Raw genomic sequence first — 20,258 nt, forward strand, 5'->3', positions numbered from 1 at the left:
AGGTCACCAGTCCATCACAGAGACAAAAAGGACAAACAACCATTCACACACACACTCACACCTAAGGAGAATTTTGAGAAGCCAATTATAATGTTTTTGGACTGTGGGAGGAAGCTGGAGTACCCAGAGAGAATCCATGCATGCTCAGGGAGAACATGCAAACTCCATGCAGAAAGAACCCGGTCCGGGAATCGAACCTAGAACATTCCTGCTGCAAGGCAGCACTGCTACCCACTGCGCCTCTGATTTCTCTAAAAGTTTGAATATACTACAATATATTAAGACTGAAGCTGAAGTGTAATGCAACACTCTAAACATTGATGGGGGAAACGGCTGACTTGGCAACCTGGCAAGTGAAAAACTCCACAACATAGATAGGTCACAGAGGCTAATTGCTTAACAAGCTAGCTTCTCACAGAGGACTTTATCCTACACAATGCTGGAAACGCAAGTGGAAGGAAGAAGTGTTTCAGATTTAGGATCAGAGGTCAAAGAGCACAGGTTTATTCATGTGTTAAGCCACTCCTAACCTAAATGCAACATCCCAATCGTTTTATTCTGGTGTTAAGGGAAAAAATAACTGGATTTTGGTTTAGTGGTCCTATTTTTAAATGTAATATAATTTTGCTTTGTCCAACATCTGGACAAGGAATATAATAAGGACGGAGTCCATGTTGCTTAACGTCCAGTATTATGTTTCCAATAAGTGATGATTATGGAGGCCTGTCATCTAATGGTGTTGGTCCCCTGGGTTTTTTCAAATGTATAGTCTATAGCAATATTCCCTTTAAAAAAATAAAAAGTCTGACAAACTGACCAAACAGTAGATGCTTTGATGCAGTAAATCATGCAAAAAGGTGCAGAACTTAACAGGGCATGCACATAATTATAAAAACATTTATATTGGTAAAATTACAACTATGACTAGTGTATTTTCTTTCATTAGCTCTAATTGAACAATGATAATATCCAGTAAAAGTACAACCAGGAAGTCGAAATTAAAATAGAATTTTTCCTTTGAGGATTTGCATTTGTCCAAAAAAACGTTTACATGGTCTGCTTATTTATTGGGATACACCTGTAGAAGGCTTTTCAGTGCTCTACACTGGATCTGAGAGATGAATTTTTTCAGGTGTGTAGATTTGTGTGTTTAGGGTTTGGATGGTTGGTTTTAGCTCTGAATCTGTTGTTCCTCTGCTGGTACAGATGCTGATACTACAGGTTGTGTCACTAGTGTGCAAAGTTTATGAAAAGTAGCATCAAAAGTAACCAGTTATACTATGTTGAAGTATTTTACAAATAAAATATAAGTTGTGATGTTATACCTTCTCTTTTTTATACGTTATCCTATACCTGATGACTTTATTTGTTAGCTATCATGTTATGCTTATTGGTGTGGCTTTGACATGCATTGAATCCAGATCCCATGCTTTAGTGTTTACCGCCCTCTGTTGGTTGGTGAGAGGTATGGCTCCATGCTGTGTTTCTTTCATTTCCTTTTTTTGAAATCACTAATTTTTATATCCATTTGTTCATTTTCTCTGTTATGTTCTTCAGCCCCCATTAGCAGAAGTAAGTGATCCATCCGTCTTTATTCAGATTTAGGTTTAGTTTTAGCTCTAGTTAATCTTCATTCCAGGGACAATCAAATAAAAACCATTTGCTCTGTTTTGTAGTAAATGTTTATTGAAATAAACCTATATGCTTTATTGGTGATTGCATTTGTAGTATTCCTCTAATTTACATAAAATCAATTTAAAACATATTTTCTGATAATACGATACAATTTAGAGTTGAGTTTATTTTTGTAAAAGGAAAAGGAATCCACTTCTTTTAATGCTACCCTTTTTTGGCAAACTGCCAGAAATTAGACTTCGCATATTTTCAATAAGTTCATATTGTTTAGATTCAGGTGGTTATTTGTGTAGAAAACTGATTTTGATTACTTTTTTTGTTTTATCCTGTCTCTAGACGACCTTTTTCATTTTTTCACTGACAGCACAGGTTTGTTTAGTAGTGGTGATGATAGAAGTAGCTGTAGCTGTTTCTTTCTCCTTAGAGGAGAACCTAGTCCCCCTCCTGCTGATTAGAAACATTTGTAGTAACTTTAGGGCATTGCAGAAGCTGATAAGCTCCTCCTGCATCTGTGACCTCACATGTCCCCATTTTCACTGCAAACTCCTCTGTGGGACATGAACAGATTTTATTTTACTTTCATCCCATGAGTTTTATCTGATATATCCAAATATGAATAATAATGTAATTCTGGTTTGGAGCTTGCAAACTAATTGGCTTTGTAAAACTCTGATGAATTAACGGGAAATATCTATATTTCAAAAGCTGCACATTTTTGCCCCTGGTTTCAGCTGCTTTGGGGATAAGTTTTGGGAATATTTGCATTTGGATTAGGCCCATCAGCATTGATTAATCTGCTGCCTTGTGAAGGATTAATTCTGCTAAATCAGGATGTAAAGTTGTTTGATGTCTGTTGCACTTCTGTCATTCAGAACCCAAACAGAGGAATTAAAGTGCATTTTAGCAGAATGTTTATAGCTTTGCTGTTATTTAGTCTGTTTAGTTTGTCTTAGGGTCACCTAGTTTTTTCTCTTCTTTACTTTTACCTCTATTTTGTCATCTGCTGCAAAGACCTGCAAAGGTTTTCAGAGCTGTTTTGTATTTGGTTGTCATCTTACCACCACAAAGAACCTTGTGTTGTATTCAGACGTTATGAAATAAATGAACAATTGGCTGCAGAAAAGTGTAAATTTAGTGAAAAATAGATTTTATAGTTGTTGTTTAATGAAATAAACATTTTTTTTGTGTGTATTTGTAATCAACCTGAGTTTGTGGAAATCTCCTTTTACTGAAATTAGTCTTTAAGGGAATATTTTACCCATGTATCTTTACAAATAACATGCTAATGTGAAAGTCATTGTAACACATATATCCATTCAAGTTGTAAGACATATGTAGCGTTTGATGGGGGTTTCACTGGATTTCATGCCAGTGAAGGGAAATGCATGCCACACTACGGTTCCACTTCCTGCCTATTCTTTACTGTGTCAAATAGAATATTTATAAGTTACTGGTTGGTAATTTGACAAATTATGAAGAAATAGCTCTGACCATTTTTGTAAGGCAATGTATGACTTTGAAGTGTGTCCTTTTAATAGTTGAATTACTCACATGTCATTTCATGTGCCTGTACCTGTCATTTGACTTGCATGGTGGTGATGATTTCTTCAACTCTGCAGAAGGTAACTTAGCCTGAAGTTTTCTTGGATGATACAGGTGCTGGTCATAAAATTAGAATATCATGAAAAAGTAGATTGATTTCAGTAATTCCATTTAAAAAGTGAAACTTGTATATTATATTCATACATTACATACAAACTCATATATTTCAGATGTTTATTTTGTTTAATTTTGATGATTACAAATGACAACAAATGAAAATCTCAAATTCATCATATCAGAAAATTAGAATATTGTGAAAAGGTTCAAAATTGATGGCCCCTGGTGCCACACTCTAATCAGCTAATTAACTCAAACCACCTGCAAAAGCCTTTAAATGGTCTTTCAGTCTAGTTCTATAGGCTACACAATCATGGGGAAGACTGCTGACTTGACAGTTGTCCAAAAGACGACCATCGACACCTTGCACAAGGAGGGCAAGACACAAAAGGTCATCGCTAAAGAGGCTGGCTGTTCACAGAGCTCAGTGTCCAAGCACATTAATAGAGAGGCGAAGGGAAGGAAAAGATGTGGTCGAAAAAAGTGTACAAGCAAGAGAGATAACCGCACCCTGGAGAGGATTGTGAAACAAAACCCCTTCAAAAATGTGGGGGAGATTCACAAAGAGTGGACTGCAGCTGGAGTGAGTGCTTCAAGAACCACCACACACAGACGTATGAAAGACATGGGTTTCTGCTGTCGCATTCCTTGTGTCAAGCCACTCTTGAACCACAGACAGCGTCAGAAGCGTCTAAAGAGAAACAGGACTGGACTGCTGGTGAGTGGTCCAAAGTCATGTTCTCTGATGAAAGTAAATTTTGCATTTCCTTTGGAAATCAAGGTCCCAGAGTCTGGAGGAAAAGAAGAGAGGCACTTCATCCACGTTGCTTGAAGTCCAGTGTAAAGTTTCCACAGTCAGTGATGGTTTGGGGTGCCATGTCATCTGCTGGTGTTGGTCCATTGTGTTTTCTGAGGTCCAGGGTCAACGCAGCCACATACCAGGAAGTTTTAGAGCACTTCATGCTTCCTGCAGCTGACCAACTTTTTGGAGATGCAGATTTCATTTTCCAACAGGACTTGGCACCTGCACACAGTGCCAAAGCTACCAGTACCTGGTTGAAGGACCATGGTATCCCTGTTCTTAATTGGCCAGCAAACTCTCCTGACCTTAACCCCATAGAAAATCTATGGGGTATTGTGAAGAAGAAGATGCAATACACCAGACCCAACAATTCAGAAGAGCTAAAAGCCACTATTAGAGCAACCTGGGCTATCATAACACCTGAGCAGTGCCACAGACTGATCGACTCCATGCCACGCCGCATTGCTGCAGTAATACAGGCCAAAGGAGGCCCAACTAAATACTGAGTGCTGTACATGCTCATACTTTTCATGTTCATACTTTTCAGTTGGCCAACATTTCTATAAATCCTTTGGTTTTATTGGTCTTCAGTAATATTCTAATTTTCTGATATGATTAATTTGAGATTTTCATTTGTTGTCATTTGTAATCATCAAAATTAAACAAAATAAACATCTGAAATATATGAGTTTGTATGTAATGTATGAATATAATATACAAGTTTCACTTTTTAAATGGAATTACTGAAATCAATCTACTTTTTCATGATATTCTAATTTTATGACCAGCACCTGTAGTTCCTAATCTCCGCTGATGAATAAGAAAATTAAAAAAACTCATTTTGTGTTTTTACTCTCACATCTAATACATTAATCAATGTGGGAATCTTGAGAAAGAAAAAACTGAGGGAAAACCAGAGCTCTTAATGGTGCTGTACTACTATTGATAGTCTGCCACATGAGGGATGGTAGCTCTTTGTCAGTCGTACGGATTACAGTAAATCAAGTATGTAATGAAATATCTTTTTCATAATTACAAAGAATCATTGTTCATTTTAATCCACTATATATAATCCTGCTGTCATCCCTTTCTCTCTGGTTTTCATTCAAACTGGTCCAATAATTTGATAATTAATTTTCCATATTGTTGTTTCCACATTAACCCTCTAAGATTCATTCACTACAGTTAGATTCACTAACTTGATCTGAATTTTAGATGCAATAATATGACAGCTGTTAAGATTAACCTAGGTGAAAAGCTTTATTATTAAGTTGAACAAAATGATTTGGGTTACAGAGATGGATTGATTTTCATGTAGAAAATGACCAATTTAGTTAGGCTGTAACTTTTGGAATTAAGAGAACTGTTTAGATTATTAGTTAAACATTTGCTCTCTAAAAAGTACAAAGAAGATTTTGGCAGTGTCATTAACTTTTATCTGAGATCGGGTAGTTCAAAACAATTATACATTTTTTAAATTTAAAGGATCTTGAAAGCAATGTTTTATGAGATTATCTTAAAGGGCCCCTGCAAGAGCTTTCAATAAGTCAAGTGTTTAGCTCATCACAAAGTTGCCTAATTTAGATCTTTTGCATAATCAGCAACTAGCTGACACTGATCTCCACATTTTTCCAAGCTGTTTTAACCAAAGCATTTTCTGTGTTTTTAATTATATTGGCACATTTATAAGAATCTAACCTTTTAAAATTCAAGTTCCTTTATTTAATGGAGGGGAGTTGTTAACACCATTATTATATTGTTTGTTTTAATCACCATTGACTTTATTGTTACAGCTATGAAATCCCTTTAAAATAGATATAGCTACAGTGATTTATTTTCCAAGGTGAATAAATGTTGTTTTCAACCACCTTGTATTAAGTTGGACAATGACAGGTTTTTTCTTGCATTGAGCTGGATAGTAAGGGAGGCTATAACTATTTGGAGACATACAGCAAAGAGTTGCATCTTGGGAGAAATATGCCTCCATAACAACCTATCTTCATGCCAAACAGCTCTTTGGAAGACATTTTTAGTTTTTGTTAAATTATATTAGTGAAAAAAAAGATAAAAAAAAAAGTTTTGAAAGATTTTCACACATCTTTGCCAGAAGTGCCAATAAATTTGGGCAGCACTATATATGGCAGAGATAGATTCTGTATTATAGCAACAGTATTTTGTGTCTTTTTGAAGATTTAAACATTTTAAACAACCAGGATATGAAGACCTAAAATATCTAGCATCATATTTAAATTCTTAAAATGTTCATATATCTAAATAAATACTGTTCAGCCATACAAAAAATGTTAAATGCTCTGAATTTATGACTCCTAAGAAACTGGATATTTCATCCCAACTGGTCCCTTTAGCATTCTTTACACCGCTGACTGTCACTCAGCAACTGCAGCAATACAAGGCAGCTTGGATGAATCAAATAAGCATGTGTTTGTGGGTCATTTGCTAATTAGTGTGACTTGACACATAGCATCTTGGGACAAGTGATTAAAGGTCAACTGAATAAGAGAACAACAGCAGGAAGAGTCTCTAGTATCAAACTTTAATTTAGTGGTCAGCAAACATAATTACCTCTGACCTTTCTTACAAATCAAACTTCATATATGTTTTTATTTATTTATTTATTTATTTATTTATTTATTTTTGTGCATGTGTGTATGTGTGTGCCTTTAGGAAATCCAAACCCTCCTAAACTTGAGGGATCACTGCAGCCTAAAGGTAACTCCCTCAAAGTCAGCTGGATTAAGCAGGATGATGGCGGATCTCCCATCCTGCATTACCTGATCCGCTACAAACCAGTGAGTTAACTATTTAGTTATGTTAAATTTATAAGCTTTGAAAAAGCCTAGCCTCATTTCAGGTTTAACATAGATCACATTGAAATAGGCAATGTTATTCATATTAACAATTATGCCTTTAAGATAGAATCCATTCATACTGGCTCTTCCCCATTATATATCCTAGGTAATACTTAATCCCAACTTTCAAAGCAACAGCCTTTTCTTTTTTAGTGAGATTTTACCTGACGATTGCAAATGCACCAGCTATGAGCAATACTCATCATCTACTTTGATAGTGTTTAGGTTATATTGATCTTTGTCCTTAGATCCAGGCATCAGTGTGGAAGCCCGAAATCCGGATGCCCAGTGGCAGTGATTACGTCATCCTGCAGGGATTAGAGTGGGACACAGACTATGATGTGTATGTGGTGGCTGAGAACCAGAAGGGGAAGTCCCCACCTGCCACCATGTCCTTCAGGACATCTGCAGAGCCAGAGGCCATCCCAGGTAACCTCTTAATAAACCTGGCTCTGTCCAGGTATAATGTGAATCCAAACCCTAACTAGAGAGAAAAATACAGCTTTGTGAAAAAACACGTTTTCCTACAGATTTCTTCTTTTTTTAATGGATTTTAATATCAGACAAAGATAACCAGAAGGATTTAAAAAAACAGTTTTCTGATAATAAATTAGTTTAAATAGATCTTCCCATAAAAACTTGGCTTTATGTGAAAATATATTTTCACCTTAATCCTGATAACTGGTTGTGGTGGGCAAAGGCTTGGCGGCCATGATTGTTTCACATCATGCGGAAGAAATTTGTGCTACTTTGTTGAATGGCTGTAATTTAGTTACAGTAATTTGATGGTTTCGGACTATGAAAAGTCAATTTAACGTGAACCCATGTCATCTAAACCCTAAACTCTGACTTGACTGAACTTTTTGGATGTGAACTTGTTGGTGTGCTCATTGTTCTGCTGTATAACATAATATGATATAACCTAAATAGTCTTTATTTTGATTTAACAAACTGGTAGCCCGAATTTTCTTTTGGTACTTTTCTGTTAGATAGCAGAATGATGATCCCAAAAAGCCTGGCGAATTATCTAGGCGGTTTAAGCAGCATCAGCCATGGACCACCACACTACCACACAGGGCCAGGTTGGGTTTAACAGCCTTTGTCTCTCAGTTTCTTTGTCTGACAGTAAAACTTACTTAATGATATGAAACAGAAAAACAAAACCAAAAGTAAACTTTAAAGGCCGAATGCTTTCTTGCAGCAGCTGTAGACTTCCCTGATATAGGTCAGCCAAAAAAAGAATTTTCATTTCCTGTTTTTGGGCGTGACTGAATAAGCTTAAGTTTGTGTTTCACGGAGGATGTTTTCATCAATTGCTTCCTGTAGCCTCTATATAATTTTAACCAAGTAAATAAAATAGTTTGTATCTTTTTTAATGGAGTCTGTTAAATAACTGCTAATTAACACGGCTAGAGAGGTCCTAACTGCAGCTGAAGCGGCATTTTACTAACAGTAGAAAACCCACACAGCCTGTCAAATTGCCTGTATGTGCTAGACCCTGTCGGGTGCTTCGCTGAAGTATCGCAACAGGCCATTATGTCTTCCTCTCACTTTTTTTTTTTATTCATTTCCCAAACTAAAGCATTTTCCACTCACTGCCACTGAGTCACCATCCAGTCAACACGGTGTGGATTGTTGTTTTTTTTCTCCCTTTGTGATGTGCTTTTGCTTTGATGTGTTGCTGCCTTTTTTTTCTTCCCTCAATGCGAGAAATCTGTTTTCTTATTTTTTGTTATTTTTCACTTTTGGTTTTCAGACCTGAAGCATTTTTTCACTCTCTCTCTCTCTTCCTCTGTTTTCCCCACCCTTCTCTTTTTTTCCTCTTTATGTGCTTTCATTTCCTCCCTTTATTCTCCTTTTCTGTTTTCATCTCCTCGCTCATTGTTCCTGCTCTCTCTCCTGATCCTGGATATTCGTGTGGTGGGGCCCACGTGAACATTTTCGTCCTGACCTGTTTGCATTTTGGTCTGGTTTGTGATGTCTCAACCCACAGCCACTCAGGGCAGCTCATCCGTGACATGCACTTTGGTATCACTCATCTCGTCCCTCATCGCTGTTCTCCTGCTATCATAGTTCACGTCTGGGATTTACACCTTAACAGTAGAGGAGAGCATGCCTTTTCTCTGGCCTGGCTTTCTCTCTGGACGTTTTTTACCACTTATAACAGACTTTCTCCATGACAGATCCGTTTCTGTCATGGTGGAGAAACGGTTGTTGTGTGGTTTCAGAACAGACCAGACAGATTTAATGAACCAAAGGCAGTGGAAAACCTTCGCCTCCCACAGATTCACTCTGCTCAGCATTAGCACAGATAGTCGTCAGCTCTAGACAACAGAGAGAAGTGCAAGTTTACAGTTATGAACAGAGGTGGACTTATAATATAAGTTGTTTTTTTTTTTAAAGTAGCACAGAGTCGAGTAAAAACCAAGTACTGAACCTTTCTGTTTACATAAACACTGCATTATATTTCTTCATGGTTCATAAAATTGTCTCTTAATGTTTGGATCATTAACACTAATAGCCCTGGGAAAAAAACAAAAAAAAACTTTTTAACTGTTTATATTGGCAGAGATTCTCAAAATGTTTACTGAAATACAGAACATTTATTTTTGTGCAGATTATTACATGTTTTCTTGTGCAAATGTTTTTAATCTGATGTCCACACAATGACTTTATGTTTTTATATATTTATATTTGGAAGGTGCTTTATTCAGCTACAGTGCTGTAAAAAAGTCCCCCTCCTCCTAACAGATTTATTCTGCTGTATCTGTTTTTTGCCGTTTAAGTATTTCAGAACATCAAAGTAAAATGCTAAAAATCCAGTGGGAAAAAAATTTCCATCTTTATTTTAATCTTAAAAGACCAGCAATTAAGTAGTTTTTGATTAATTTTAGCCTAAAAATGCCTGATTACTGCCAGACCTGCAGAATCCATAAACAACTCAAACAGAACCTGTATGACAACATGAAGTAGGCTATACTTTTTTACAGCACTCTATCTTTTGTAACCTAGCGGACTTATTAACTTTAGGCATGGGTCTGTTTGTTCATTAGAGAAGGATATGCATTAAAATATGTTTCACAGGCAACAAATTATGTATTATTCTTACACAAAGTGATACATCAACACCCATTTTTTTACCAACCGTGTTCGAATCAACCAAACAAAAAGCCTGTAAGTATTTGACAAATGATTGATAAACAAAAAAAACAAATCAACAACTGTTAATTAACATGTTTGTACTAAGTAAAATTTTAATCTGAACTAGAGCTCTGAAACGTCACTTAAAGGGATAGTTCGGGATTTTTGACATGAATCCGTATGGCATCCCCATCACCAGTGTCATGCAATCACACTGACTTACCCCTGGCAGCATCCTGTGAGCAGAGTTCTCGTCCAGCTTTGGTCAAGCCGAAAGTAGTCCGGCAGGTTTGCTAGACCCAGCGAAATAAAACGTTTCTCTTCCCAAAACATTATGTGTTCAAAAGAGCGATATTTTTGCATCCCAAAAACATTGTAGTGGAAAAAGTCACACGTCGTTATCACTTGGTCCTATTTTCTCTCTGTTCGTATCAGTGCGCGCGACACCATGACCTGACAGCTAGGGCCTACTAACCTGACAACAGCCAGATGCATGTCTCGCTCCGCCTAGCTAGGAGATAGGCGGAGCGAGACATGCATCTGGCTGTTGTTGAGCTCGCTGTCAGAATGACGGCGCGCACTGATACGAACAGAGAGAAAATAGGACAAAGTGATAACGACGTGTGACTTTTTCCACTACAATGTTTTTGGGATGCAAAAATATCACTCTTTTGAACACATAATGTTTTGGGAAGAGAAACGTTTTATTTCGCTGGGTCTAGCAAACCTGCTTGACTACTTTCGGCTTGACCAAAGCTGGACGAGAACTCTGCTCACAGGACGCTGCCAGGGGTAAGTCAGTGTGATTGCATGACACTGGTGATGGGGATGCCATACAGATTCATGTCAAAAATCCCGAACTATCCCTTTAAGGGTAAGAAATAACATAAGGAAGGTATTAATGGGTGATAGAAACACAAAATTATTTTTGAATACTGCTCCTCTGGCCTAAAACAATGTTATTGTACCAGAGAAAGTGGGAGATTTAATATGGCTTTCTACATTTAGAGTAACACAGCTTGGCACCTCCCCCACCTGTTGCTTTAGTGTGTCAATAAATTGCCACATGAAAAAAGGTAGCAAAAATTGCATTGATGTGGACTTTAAACTTCTCCATGTATTACTGTTATTAGGTTGACAACATTTTACTGAATGGGGCATGTCTGTTAAGCAATTAAATAGTTAATATAAGTTTACAATAAGTATAATATTATGCACAATAAACACAGGAGTATTACAACATTTAAGAGGTGCTTATTCTTTATTATTTGTTCAAGTCTGTGTATCAATATTCAAAAGACTGAATAAACAGGAGCTATTATACGTAACCTTACTGTAGTAGGTTAATCAATGTTTTATCATTTCAACTGTAAAAATTTTGCTTTTCTGATTACAATATATGTTTTTTTGTGACAAACCCATCATAATCTGATGTTTTTACCGAAGGTCATCAAATCCCATACTGACCCTTGCCTAATTCAGCCAATAATCCAAATCCCAGTCATATAAAACATTCAGCTGTCTGTAAAAAAAAAAAAAAAAATTATTCCAGGTATCAAAATAACAAGTTTGTGTGTCTGAATGCAGGTCTGTCCAAGCAAAGCAATGTGTAATGTTAGGAGTGTTAGTGGCTGTTTGTAAGTAGTCATAATGTTATGGCTGATTGATGTAAATATTTAAATACTGTATAGGAATTCTGTTACAACTAAGGATAGTTTAAGGAAAAGAATAAAGAATTCAGTTTTTGTTGTTATATTTTCGGAAAATGTTACCCTGCATGTAACCTACAAAACACTGTAAACTCTGTTTTTCTAATATGAAATAAATAGGTTGAAAATAGATAAACTTACATTTTTTTTTTTTTTTTTTTTTTTTTTTACATAAAAACATTTTCTTTGGTGTAAAATTCTCAACATTCATCTTAATAAGCACCACTAACACACAAACTGACGACTTGTATGTCTAAAATCAATTCAAGACGACCCGATTATCAGTTAATACTTTGCTGCAGGTACGTTTTCTATTTTTATTAAAGTTCCTGTAGAATTTTAGCTCTAATTAATCTATCATAACTGAGTCGGGCTCCAGTTTTTTGTATTTGTATTTCATTGTGTTTCGTCTTTTGTCTGGCAGATTTGGGTGATGATGGACCTTTCTCCATGAACATCATGCTCTGGGCAGGAATCCTAGTTGTAGTATTTATACTCCTGCTGCTAGCAGTGGATGTCACTTGTTATTTTGTCAACAAATGTGGCCTTATCATGTGCCTCTGTGGAAAATCAGGCACAGGGACTAAAGGGCACACTTTGGAGGAAGGAAAAGCTGCTTTTGTGTGAGTATGAAAGATAACATTCCAGTTCATTTTGCTAACTTGTATTATTCTATATTATATAAATGAGCATGTTTTTTTGTACCTTCTTTTGGTTTTGTACTTATAGTTATAGAGTAATATTTTTTTTTTAATTGTTCTACAAATTTTATTTTTTCTAATTTACTGCTGATCAGATTGAAGAAAATTAAATAAATGAATTGCTTTCAGCAACATAGGCACTCACCAAAATGAAATAAAAGAAAAAAAAAATGCATTGATATTTAACTTTTTTTCCCTTAAATACTATTCAGTTGAATTGGTTTGTACTACCCCCGGAAATTGCTGCTTGTGTCATGAGAATGTATGTACTACTGACTCACCTAGAGTGTGTAGTGATGGGGTCGAAAGGCCTGGAATCACAGCTCTCATCACATCTTCCTACAGCGCATTAAGGCTGCAAAATAAGATGTCAGTCATCTCCTGCCCGAGTACCAATGTATCTGTCTTCATATTGTAGGAAAGATGAGTCCAAAGAGCCCATAGTGGAAGTCAGAACAGAGGACGAGTGCACAGCCAATCACAACGCAGCTGGACCGACGGAGCCCAATGAAACCACGCCGCTCACAAAGCCAGAGTGAGTCAAAACAGACAAATAGCACTGAGCATTTTTAACGCAAAGGTTTTCTCAGCTGTTCAACATTGCACTCCACTTTAAAGAATGGTTTTATTTAACAAACCCTTAATTTGACTATTAAATCCGTTAAAACCTTCCCTTCATTCTTGAGTGGAGTCCACTGGGTTGTGTTGCTTTTCTTTTCCTTCTCCCAGTCAGAGGTGATTACCGTACTTTGTGTTTCTGCTCCAGATGTGGAGATTTTCTGTCTCATTACATAATGGTTGAAGCAATACCAGTAAAAGACACCAAAGGATTTGCTCCTCCTAACTGTGGTCAATTCATAAAACCATTTAACAGCCTCAGCAAGTCATCTCATATCAGAAGTCTGAAAAGAAAAAAAAAACTACAGAAAAAGGCAGGATAAGATTGTCACTGGTACTGTTTAACCCGTATAGGTGATTCCATGTGGTGCTGTAGTTTCTCGAGGAAGCTGGTGGTTTTTGAAGTCCATTAGTTTATTAGTCAGTGTACTCCATGTTGGTGTGTGTATGGGATGTATCCTTTAATGTTCACTCACAGCATGATGCCCTTTTTTTTTCTTTTTCTTCTTAAGCTTTATAGTTGCTATTTTTAGTTGCTTTTGTGTGTTTTTGTGAATTTCTGAAGCCAACTAATCCCTCTGCATGCTCTCGTTCGGGTCACCCCTCCTCTGTCACAGTCACCCTGGTGTCTAGTCTGTGTGTCTCTGTTCTCTCCCTGCTCTCTCAGGCTGGTGGCTTCTCTGGCACTGGACACCCCCTCCTCGATAGCCACCAACTCTGACACAGCCACCGCAACAGTTGATCCTGCTCAGGAAAGCCCCTCTAGCGAGACCACCACACTCACTTGCAGCCTGTCCACCCTGGCCAACGAGCCCTCGCCCACCCCTCTAACAGCGCCAGCTCCGACCCCGGAGTCGAACACTGCCCCGCCGACCCCCGTCTTCTCCTCAACTGTCGTAGAAGCGAAAATGGGGCCTTTGCTTGAAAGGGAGGGGATTAAGACCCCAGAAGATAAAGAAAAGACTAACAATCCTTCTCTTACCCCTGAACAGAACAGACCTCAAAAATCTGGAACACCGATACCGCCAAAGCGCAGACACTCTCCTAAACTTGCTGCTCTCAACGCTAAAAATAGCCCACCAGTTTCCCCTCTTGCTACGTCTTCTCCTCCCACTCCAGACACCAAGAAGCCTGCTCCGAGCCCTCCGGTCACTAAGCCCACTCCACAGCCAAACACAGTCGCCTTAAACAAAGAAACGCCACAGCAATCTGCTTCTAATTCTCTTCCAGAACCAAAACCTAAACCTGGTGTTCCAGATTCCACTGCATACAGCTATTCTGCTTTTAATACAGATAGACCTACTGATAATAACATCCCCACATCAAAACCCGCTCCGAGTAAAACTCCTGCAGATATCCCAGATGATGTTGAAGATCCACACGCTGAAAACCCTGCCTCCCTATTGGCAGACGTCCCCTCGCCTTTACCCATCACTCTGATTAATTCAACGGTTCCCAATGACCTCCTCACGCCGGGGTCCGAGCTTTATGAATTAACAGCTCCAAACACAGGGCACAAAAACGCAGATTTAGAGTTAGAGCTGAGAAATGGCACAGGAAGACCCTCACGGCCCCTCTCAGACCTCATAAGCTTAGAGAGCCCATCCGCTGCCCCCTCTCTGCCCAGCGGACACCAAGCAGGCTTCCCTCCCTCAGGCCCTGTTCTGGAGGCTTCAGAGACCCTCAAGACCGCTCCTCCTGTCAACGATGAGTACGGCTCCCTCTAGAGGTTTATCTGTGTGCGTGTGTGTTGGTGTGAAAGTTTGTGTAACTTGTATGCCCATTCATTCACCACCGCATCTTGCCATTGACCACACAATATCAAATATTGTAATGGTAAACTGTGGTAATGACATTGGGGTGAATCTTTCTAGTGGAATGTTATAGATAGAAGTGATCTGATGGGTTGAATTTTATTGCTTGTGTGTGACAGTTATTTATGTTTACGTCTGAAAAATATCTAAATCCAATCTCTATAAAAACACAGTTTTTAACAAAGTTAAAAAGGGAAACAGTGGACGACCAGTTTTTTTAGAGAGGGCAATTTAATAAAGAGTATTAAGATTCCCAAATTTTTATAGTCTTCTCTTAAATCTTAAAACTATCAACCATATTAGATATTATTATATTATCCTGAGCTACTGACCTGAAATAGATATGGACTCATCAATGGTTTCCAAGCTCTGATTATAAAACCGATTCTCTTGAAGAGCTGCAGTTAGCAGTATTTACATTGAAAATAAATAATATTTAAAATAATTACCAGATTAGTGGTTAATATATTTTTAATTATTACTACAGCATTACCTAGACCAAAAAGTTCCTGAAAGATGCTACTTTAACAGGAATTTTAGGAGGCATGTAAACTTATGTTTCCTTATATTTTAAATTACAACATAAGAATTTTATCAGAGATGTTTATCTGTGTAAAAAAAAAAGGGAAACAAAGCCATTCCCTATTTTTATATCTAATTTCAGCTAAATAGAGGCCTCTTTGTAACCAACCTGAGTGTGCATTTGCTCAGGTCATGTTCGTATCAAGAACTTGTAAAGAATCCATGTATAGAAAGCATCACCTCAGTAGCAACATGATGCATTTTATATTTCAAGCTGGCTTATCAATAATGAGACAATGCATCATCTCAGGCTTTAATTTGATCCCTTCCAGCATTCCCTCCATCTTTTATCCAGGAGCGAACAGAGGCTTGATTGCTGTTTCTACCTTCAAGCTTCTGAAAGAAAAGCTAACAAATGTCCTTTAAAATGATCAGGGATATTTTGCTACAAGCCAGGGGCCTATTTATTCTAATATTATCACTCAGAAGTAAAACTAAACTGATTCATTCCTACTTTCTACATTTAGAGTTTGGTTTTAGGGAAGAGTCAGTTTGGGATGTGGGTATGTCATTATCTGTTATTTTTTATCAGACTGTGTCAAGGTGGTGAAGAAATATGTAAGAAGACTGCAGCGTCCTCTTACATATTGGGTAGAGCTGTCATTGAGACTGTGTTTCAATTAACTGTTTGTTTGCTGGGCTATATTCACAACTTTTAACATTCCTAATTCTCAACCTTGTTTTTTTTTTCCCACTGCAGGAAGATATTTGCTGATGAGAAAAGCAAACTGGACGAGGGGGACCTACCAAACACCCTGATCACCTCAGTACACAACAGTGTCATACAGACAAACACAGCAGAGAGCAAAGTATGATGGGCCACTGGGAAACAGTAACCCGACTCAGTCATACTTTGCAGCAGCAATGAGAGGAAAAGCTTTTATTTTTAGTGCCCTTAATGCATTTATTGCCACACACCTCCGTTGATCGGTTAGAGCGCACTTGGACTGCTTCCTTTGAATAAATGCTTAACCACACCCAGAGAATTTATCTGTGCTTCATAAGAGATTTATTTATTTTTATTCCTTATTTTATTTAACCACTTTAACCAATTAATTAAAATGCAGCTTACAAGGATCGCCTCGTAAATATGTGAATCTTTAAGCGTGCGTAGTTTAACTACGCAAAAGTACTGGAACATTATGAGAAATGTAAATGTATGAAAAAAGGACTATACATTTAAATATATATATATATATATAGAAATTATTTTTCTTATTTTCTTGTTCTATTGTGCAAACTTAAGACTGTTTTCCTTTTTTTTTTATGTTTTGTGGGCTAGTCTCTTCAGTAGCGTGTTCTGCATGTCTGACCTGCAAGTGGTTATAAAGTTTTCACTGTGTCTGTTACAGGGATTTTTAATGCTAGCGTCAAATAAACTAAGGCCCAACTGAAGTATCAAGGGTATAACCATGCAGTGCCTTGCAAAAGTATTCTAGTATTCATAACCCTGAGCTTTTTCACATTTTGTCCAGTCACAGCCATATCCTTCGTGTTTTTTCTTAAGATCTTTTGTGGTGGACCAATAAAAGTTACACATGCTGTAGTTTTACATGTCGTTTTCTTTCTTACTAATGAAAAACTGAGTGACATTCATTTGTATTCAAGCACCTCGAAATAATACTTGGTACAGTAGATCCCCCTTTCTCTGCAATAACTCGGGATATGGCTCTGAATCTTTTACACGTCCAGAATTTCAGTCTTTCCTGTTTTTTTAAAGTATCTGAAATTTAATTGGATTAAATAGAGGGCATCTGTGCACACCAGTTTAAAATCTTGTCAGATTCTCAATCTTATTTAATTCTTTGCCATTCTAACAGAAATATGACTGGATATTAACCATTCCACTGCACATCTTTAGACATTTTGCTGCTTGAAGGTGAGCCTCCATTTAGGTCTTAAGTCTTTTAACTGATTTTCTTCCAATATTGTTTGGTAATTATCCAAATTTTATCTTCATTTAAACTCTGACCAGTGTCTCTTAACCTGCTAAAGAGAAGCATCCCCACAGCATGATGCTGCCACCACCGTTTTCACAGCAAATATGACACGCTTTGGATTTTTTTTTCACACATGATTGGCAAGCAGAATAAAACAAAACTGTTATGGTCTCTGAGACTTCTCCATAGCTAGATGAGCCTATGATTGCTGCTTGTCTGACTAACAGCCTCATTGGTCTTCAAAGTGCTGTGGTTCTCTAATGTTATCTAAAAATCTCTTAGGCCTTCATAAAACAGATGTATACCGACTTTAACTAAACAGAGGCAGGATCTATTTAGCAATTACGGGACTTTTCAAAGCCATTGGATTCTACTGAATCTAAAGCCATGCCATCTATCCTTTATCTTTTCAGATTTAGAACATTGTGTTAATCTGTCAGAAGCATCCAGATAAACCACTTTAAGGTTTGTGGTCATGAAGTGACCAAATGTGGAAAAACTAAGGGGTATTAAGACTTTGCAAGGCACAGTGTTTGTTTTGGTAAAAACAGAAACTATGGCAGCCATTGCAGGAGGGAGAGATGAATATCTACGATACATCAGCGTGCATGATCAGATCACATCTGGACCAATTTGTTCAATTTATTCTTTCACTGCCTTACTATAGTGCTGTTACATATTAACATGCTTTAAAAAAAAAATACCAGCATTCCAGCTGATATAAAGCCAAGTGTTGAGGAACTCTGGATCAAGTGAATGTCATGGGACCTCCGGCTCAATATTAACACTTCTGGTGAAGGAGGACGAAGATTTTTCTTCCTGACATCTACGCAGATCAGAGCTCTGGCTCCTTAGTTTTGGATTTGCTTTGAGGTAAAAAAAAATAATATGGAGAGTTTTTATACTGTTTAAAATTTACAGAGATTTCTTTTGTTTTTTTCCAATTCCTGCCTGCCAGCTTGTGCACCGTACCTGTGTGTCAGTAGACTGTCTCGTCATCAGTTTGTATGATATCCTGTATAGCTTTGTTGTGAGGGACCCTATTTTTATTTTCGATGTTATATTAGACAAAAAGTACAACTAATGTGGTCATTATAAAAAGTGTAGTGTATAAAACTGTCCGTCTCTGGTCACAGCACCATATTCCGCCAGCTATAGCGAAGGAAGGTGTTTTGAGCCTCGGCATGAACTCAGTCAGTGCTTCATAATGTATAACTACAAGGTACATATATGTGCCTGTGTTTGTAAAAGAGAAAATTGTTCTTATATTGATTCTATGTATGTTCCCTGAGGAGCTTGTTAGGGCATAATTACACAAGCTTTTATTTCATTTTTTCCCTGTACTTTCTGGTGTGCTGTTTGGATTTCATTCTCTGGGAAGGGGGGGGTCCTTTTTGTATAATCACTCACCAAGAGCAGCTGCCTGATAAGTTCAGGAAACCTGTTTGCAGGAAACAGGCTAAGCCACCTGGAACAGAAGAGCAAGTTTTTTGTTGTTGTTGTTTTTTTTTTTTTCTTCAGGCTTCAGACATCAAATTAAATTGACAGAATGAACTGACTGCATATACTTTGAGGATTCTGCTTTATTCCTGTTAACCAGAACTCCTTGTTCTCTTATGTCTGGATGCTCCTAACTGTTTTTATTGGGGGAAACTCTGGAAACATCTGTGTGCAGCCTGAGTGATGACCGGTTTACAAAATAAAAAATGGTTTATGTGTCAAATTTTCTTCCGACTGATTTTGTCATTTTATTCTCAGGTGCATTTTAACAAATGAGAAGTCTGAAAATCAGTGCGAGTCGCTGAATTCATTAAACACACAATGAAACCATTTATTTGTCAGTATTGATTGAATGCCTCTGTTCTGTTCAGAGGACTATATATCATATTGAAAAAAGTTAGAGGAACAATATATATATATATATATGTGTGTGTGTGTGTGTGAGAGAGAAGAAGAGACTGGCTGATTTAAGAGGTAGCCTGATTTTAAGTCATTTTGGTTTTTTGCTTGCAGCTAATCGAAAGATTAGAATATTACAATAGCAATGAAAGAAATGGTCATACTAAAATGTGGGATTACTACCTTTGTTTAATACCTTCTTAAAGGATATTTTCAGAAGATACTCTAGTGGTACAAGCATCTGAGCTCCACGTAAACATGGTGAGTGAGAAGAGAGAAAGTCTCATTTGGAAAATAGTTATGTAAAGGTAATTAGCAGAATCAAGCATGAGGTGCCATACGTGTACCAGCACACCACTGCAATGACTTGATCAAGGACCCAAGTGGGGTCAGGACCCCAACTTTGGGAATCAGTGACCGAGACCATAACATAACCTTAACATTTAATTATTGCTTTTTTATTTGCCTAATGTGCAACTATTTACTGTATCAGATTCTTCTTTTTTATTATTATTATAATCAGTTGTAAGCCATAATTATCCAGAAAAAAAATAGATATAACAGATAAATAAAAGTATGAATTTCACTTTTAAAACTGCAAGTAATAAATTTTCAATTCATTATTTTCATTTTGCCAGGTAATTTATCCTCGGGTGTTCATGCAATGGCAAAGGTTGAGCAGCAGATGGCAGTAACGGCGTGTTAAAGCCTTTTCTTTCCCCACGTTGAACTGCCAGCATTTTGTCCTGAAATGTTACAGAAACAGGTTATTTTCCTTCGGAGAACTTAACAGAATGCTTTATTCAGTGAGAAGTGGCAAACACAAACACACACTTAAAACATATGGGGGACAAACTAGATAGAGAAACTAGATAGACAGACGCTAAA

General features: G+C 37.3%; 1 protein-coding gene across 19 annotated transcripts in view; it reads left to right on the plus strand.

Moving 5' to 3' along the window:
- ncam1b (neural cell adhesion molecule 1b) overlaps positions 1-19,198 on the plus strand; it is a 126,439-nt gene extending 107,241 nt beyond the window's left edge. For 4 of the 19 annotated variants that reach the window (XM_038303413.1, XM_038303416.1, XM_038303415.1 and 1 more), the window contains 9 exons: positions 1,558-1,572; positions 1,972-2,004; positions 3,255-3,257; positions 6,782-6,906; positions 7,215-7,395; positions 12,241-12,439; positions 12,936-13,052; positions 13,803-14,846; positions 16,232-19,198. In XM_038303413.1, coding sequence (XP_038159341.1) covers positions 1,558-1,572; positions 1,972-2,004; positions 3,255-3,257; positions 6,782-6,906; positions 7,215-7,395; positions 12,241-12,439; positions 12,936-13,052; positions 13,803-14,846; positions 16,232-16,346 — 1,832 coding nt within the window. In that variant the 3' untranslated portion in view covers positions 16,347-19,198. Of the gene's footprint in view, positions 1-1,557; positions 1,573-1,971; positions 2,005-3,254; positions 3,258-6,781; positions 6,907-7,214; positions 7,396-8,959; positions 10,177-12,240; positions 12,440-12,935; positions 13,053-13,802; positions 14,875-16,231 lie in introns of those variants that run through there. The other 15 variants (XM_038303417.1, XM_038303420.1, XM_038303424.1 and 12 more) reach the window with 9 other exon arrangements.
- Positions 19,199-20,258: the final 1,060 nt, after the last annotated feature.

This window comes from Cyprinodon tularosa, unplaced genomic scaffold (genome assembly GCF_016077235.1).
Source record: "Cyprinodon tularosa strain WSP-4 unplaced genomic scaffold, ASM1607723v1 ctg51, whole genome shotgun sequence".
NCBI classification, from domain to species: Eukaryota; Metazoa; Chordata; class Actinopteri; order Cyprinodontiformes; family Cyprinodontidae; genus Cyprinodon; species Cyprinodon tularosa.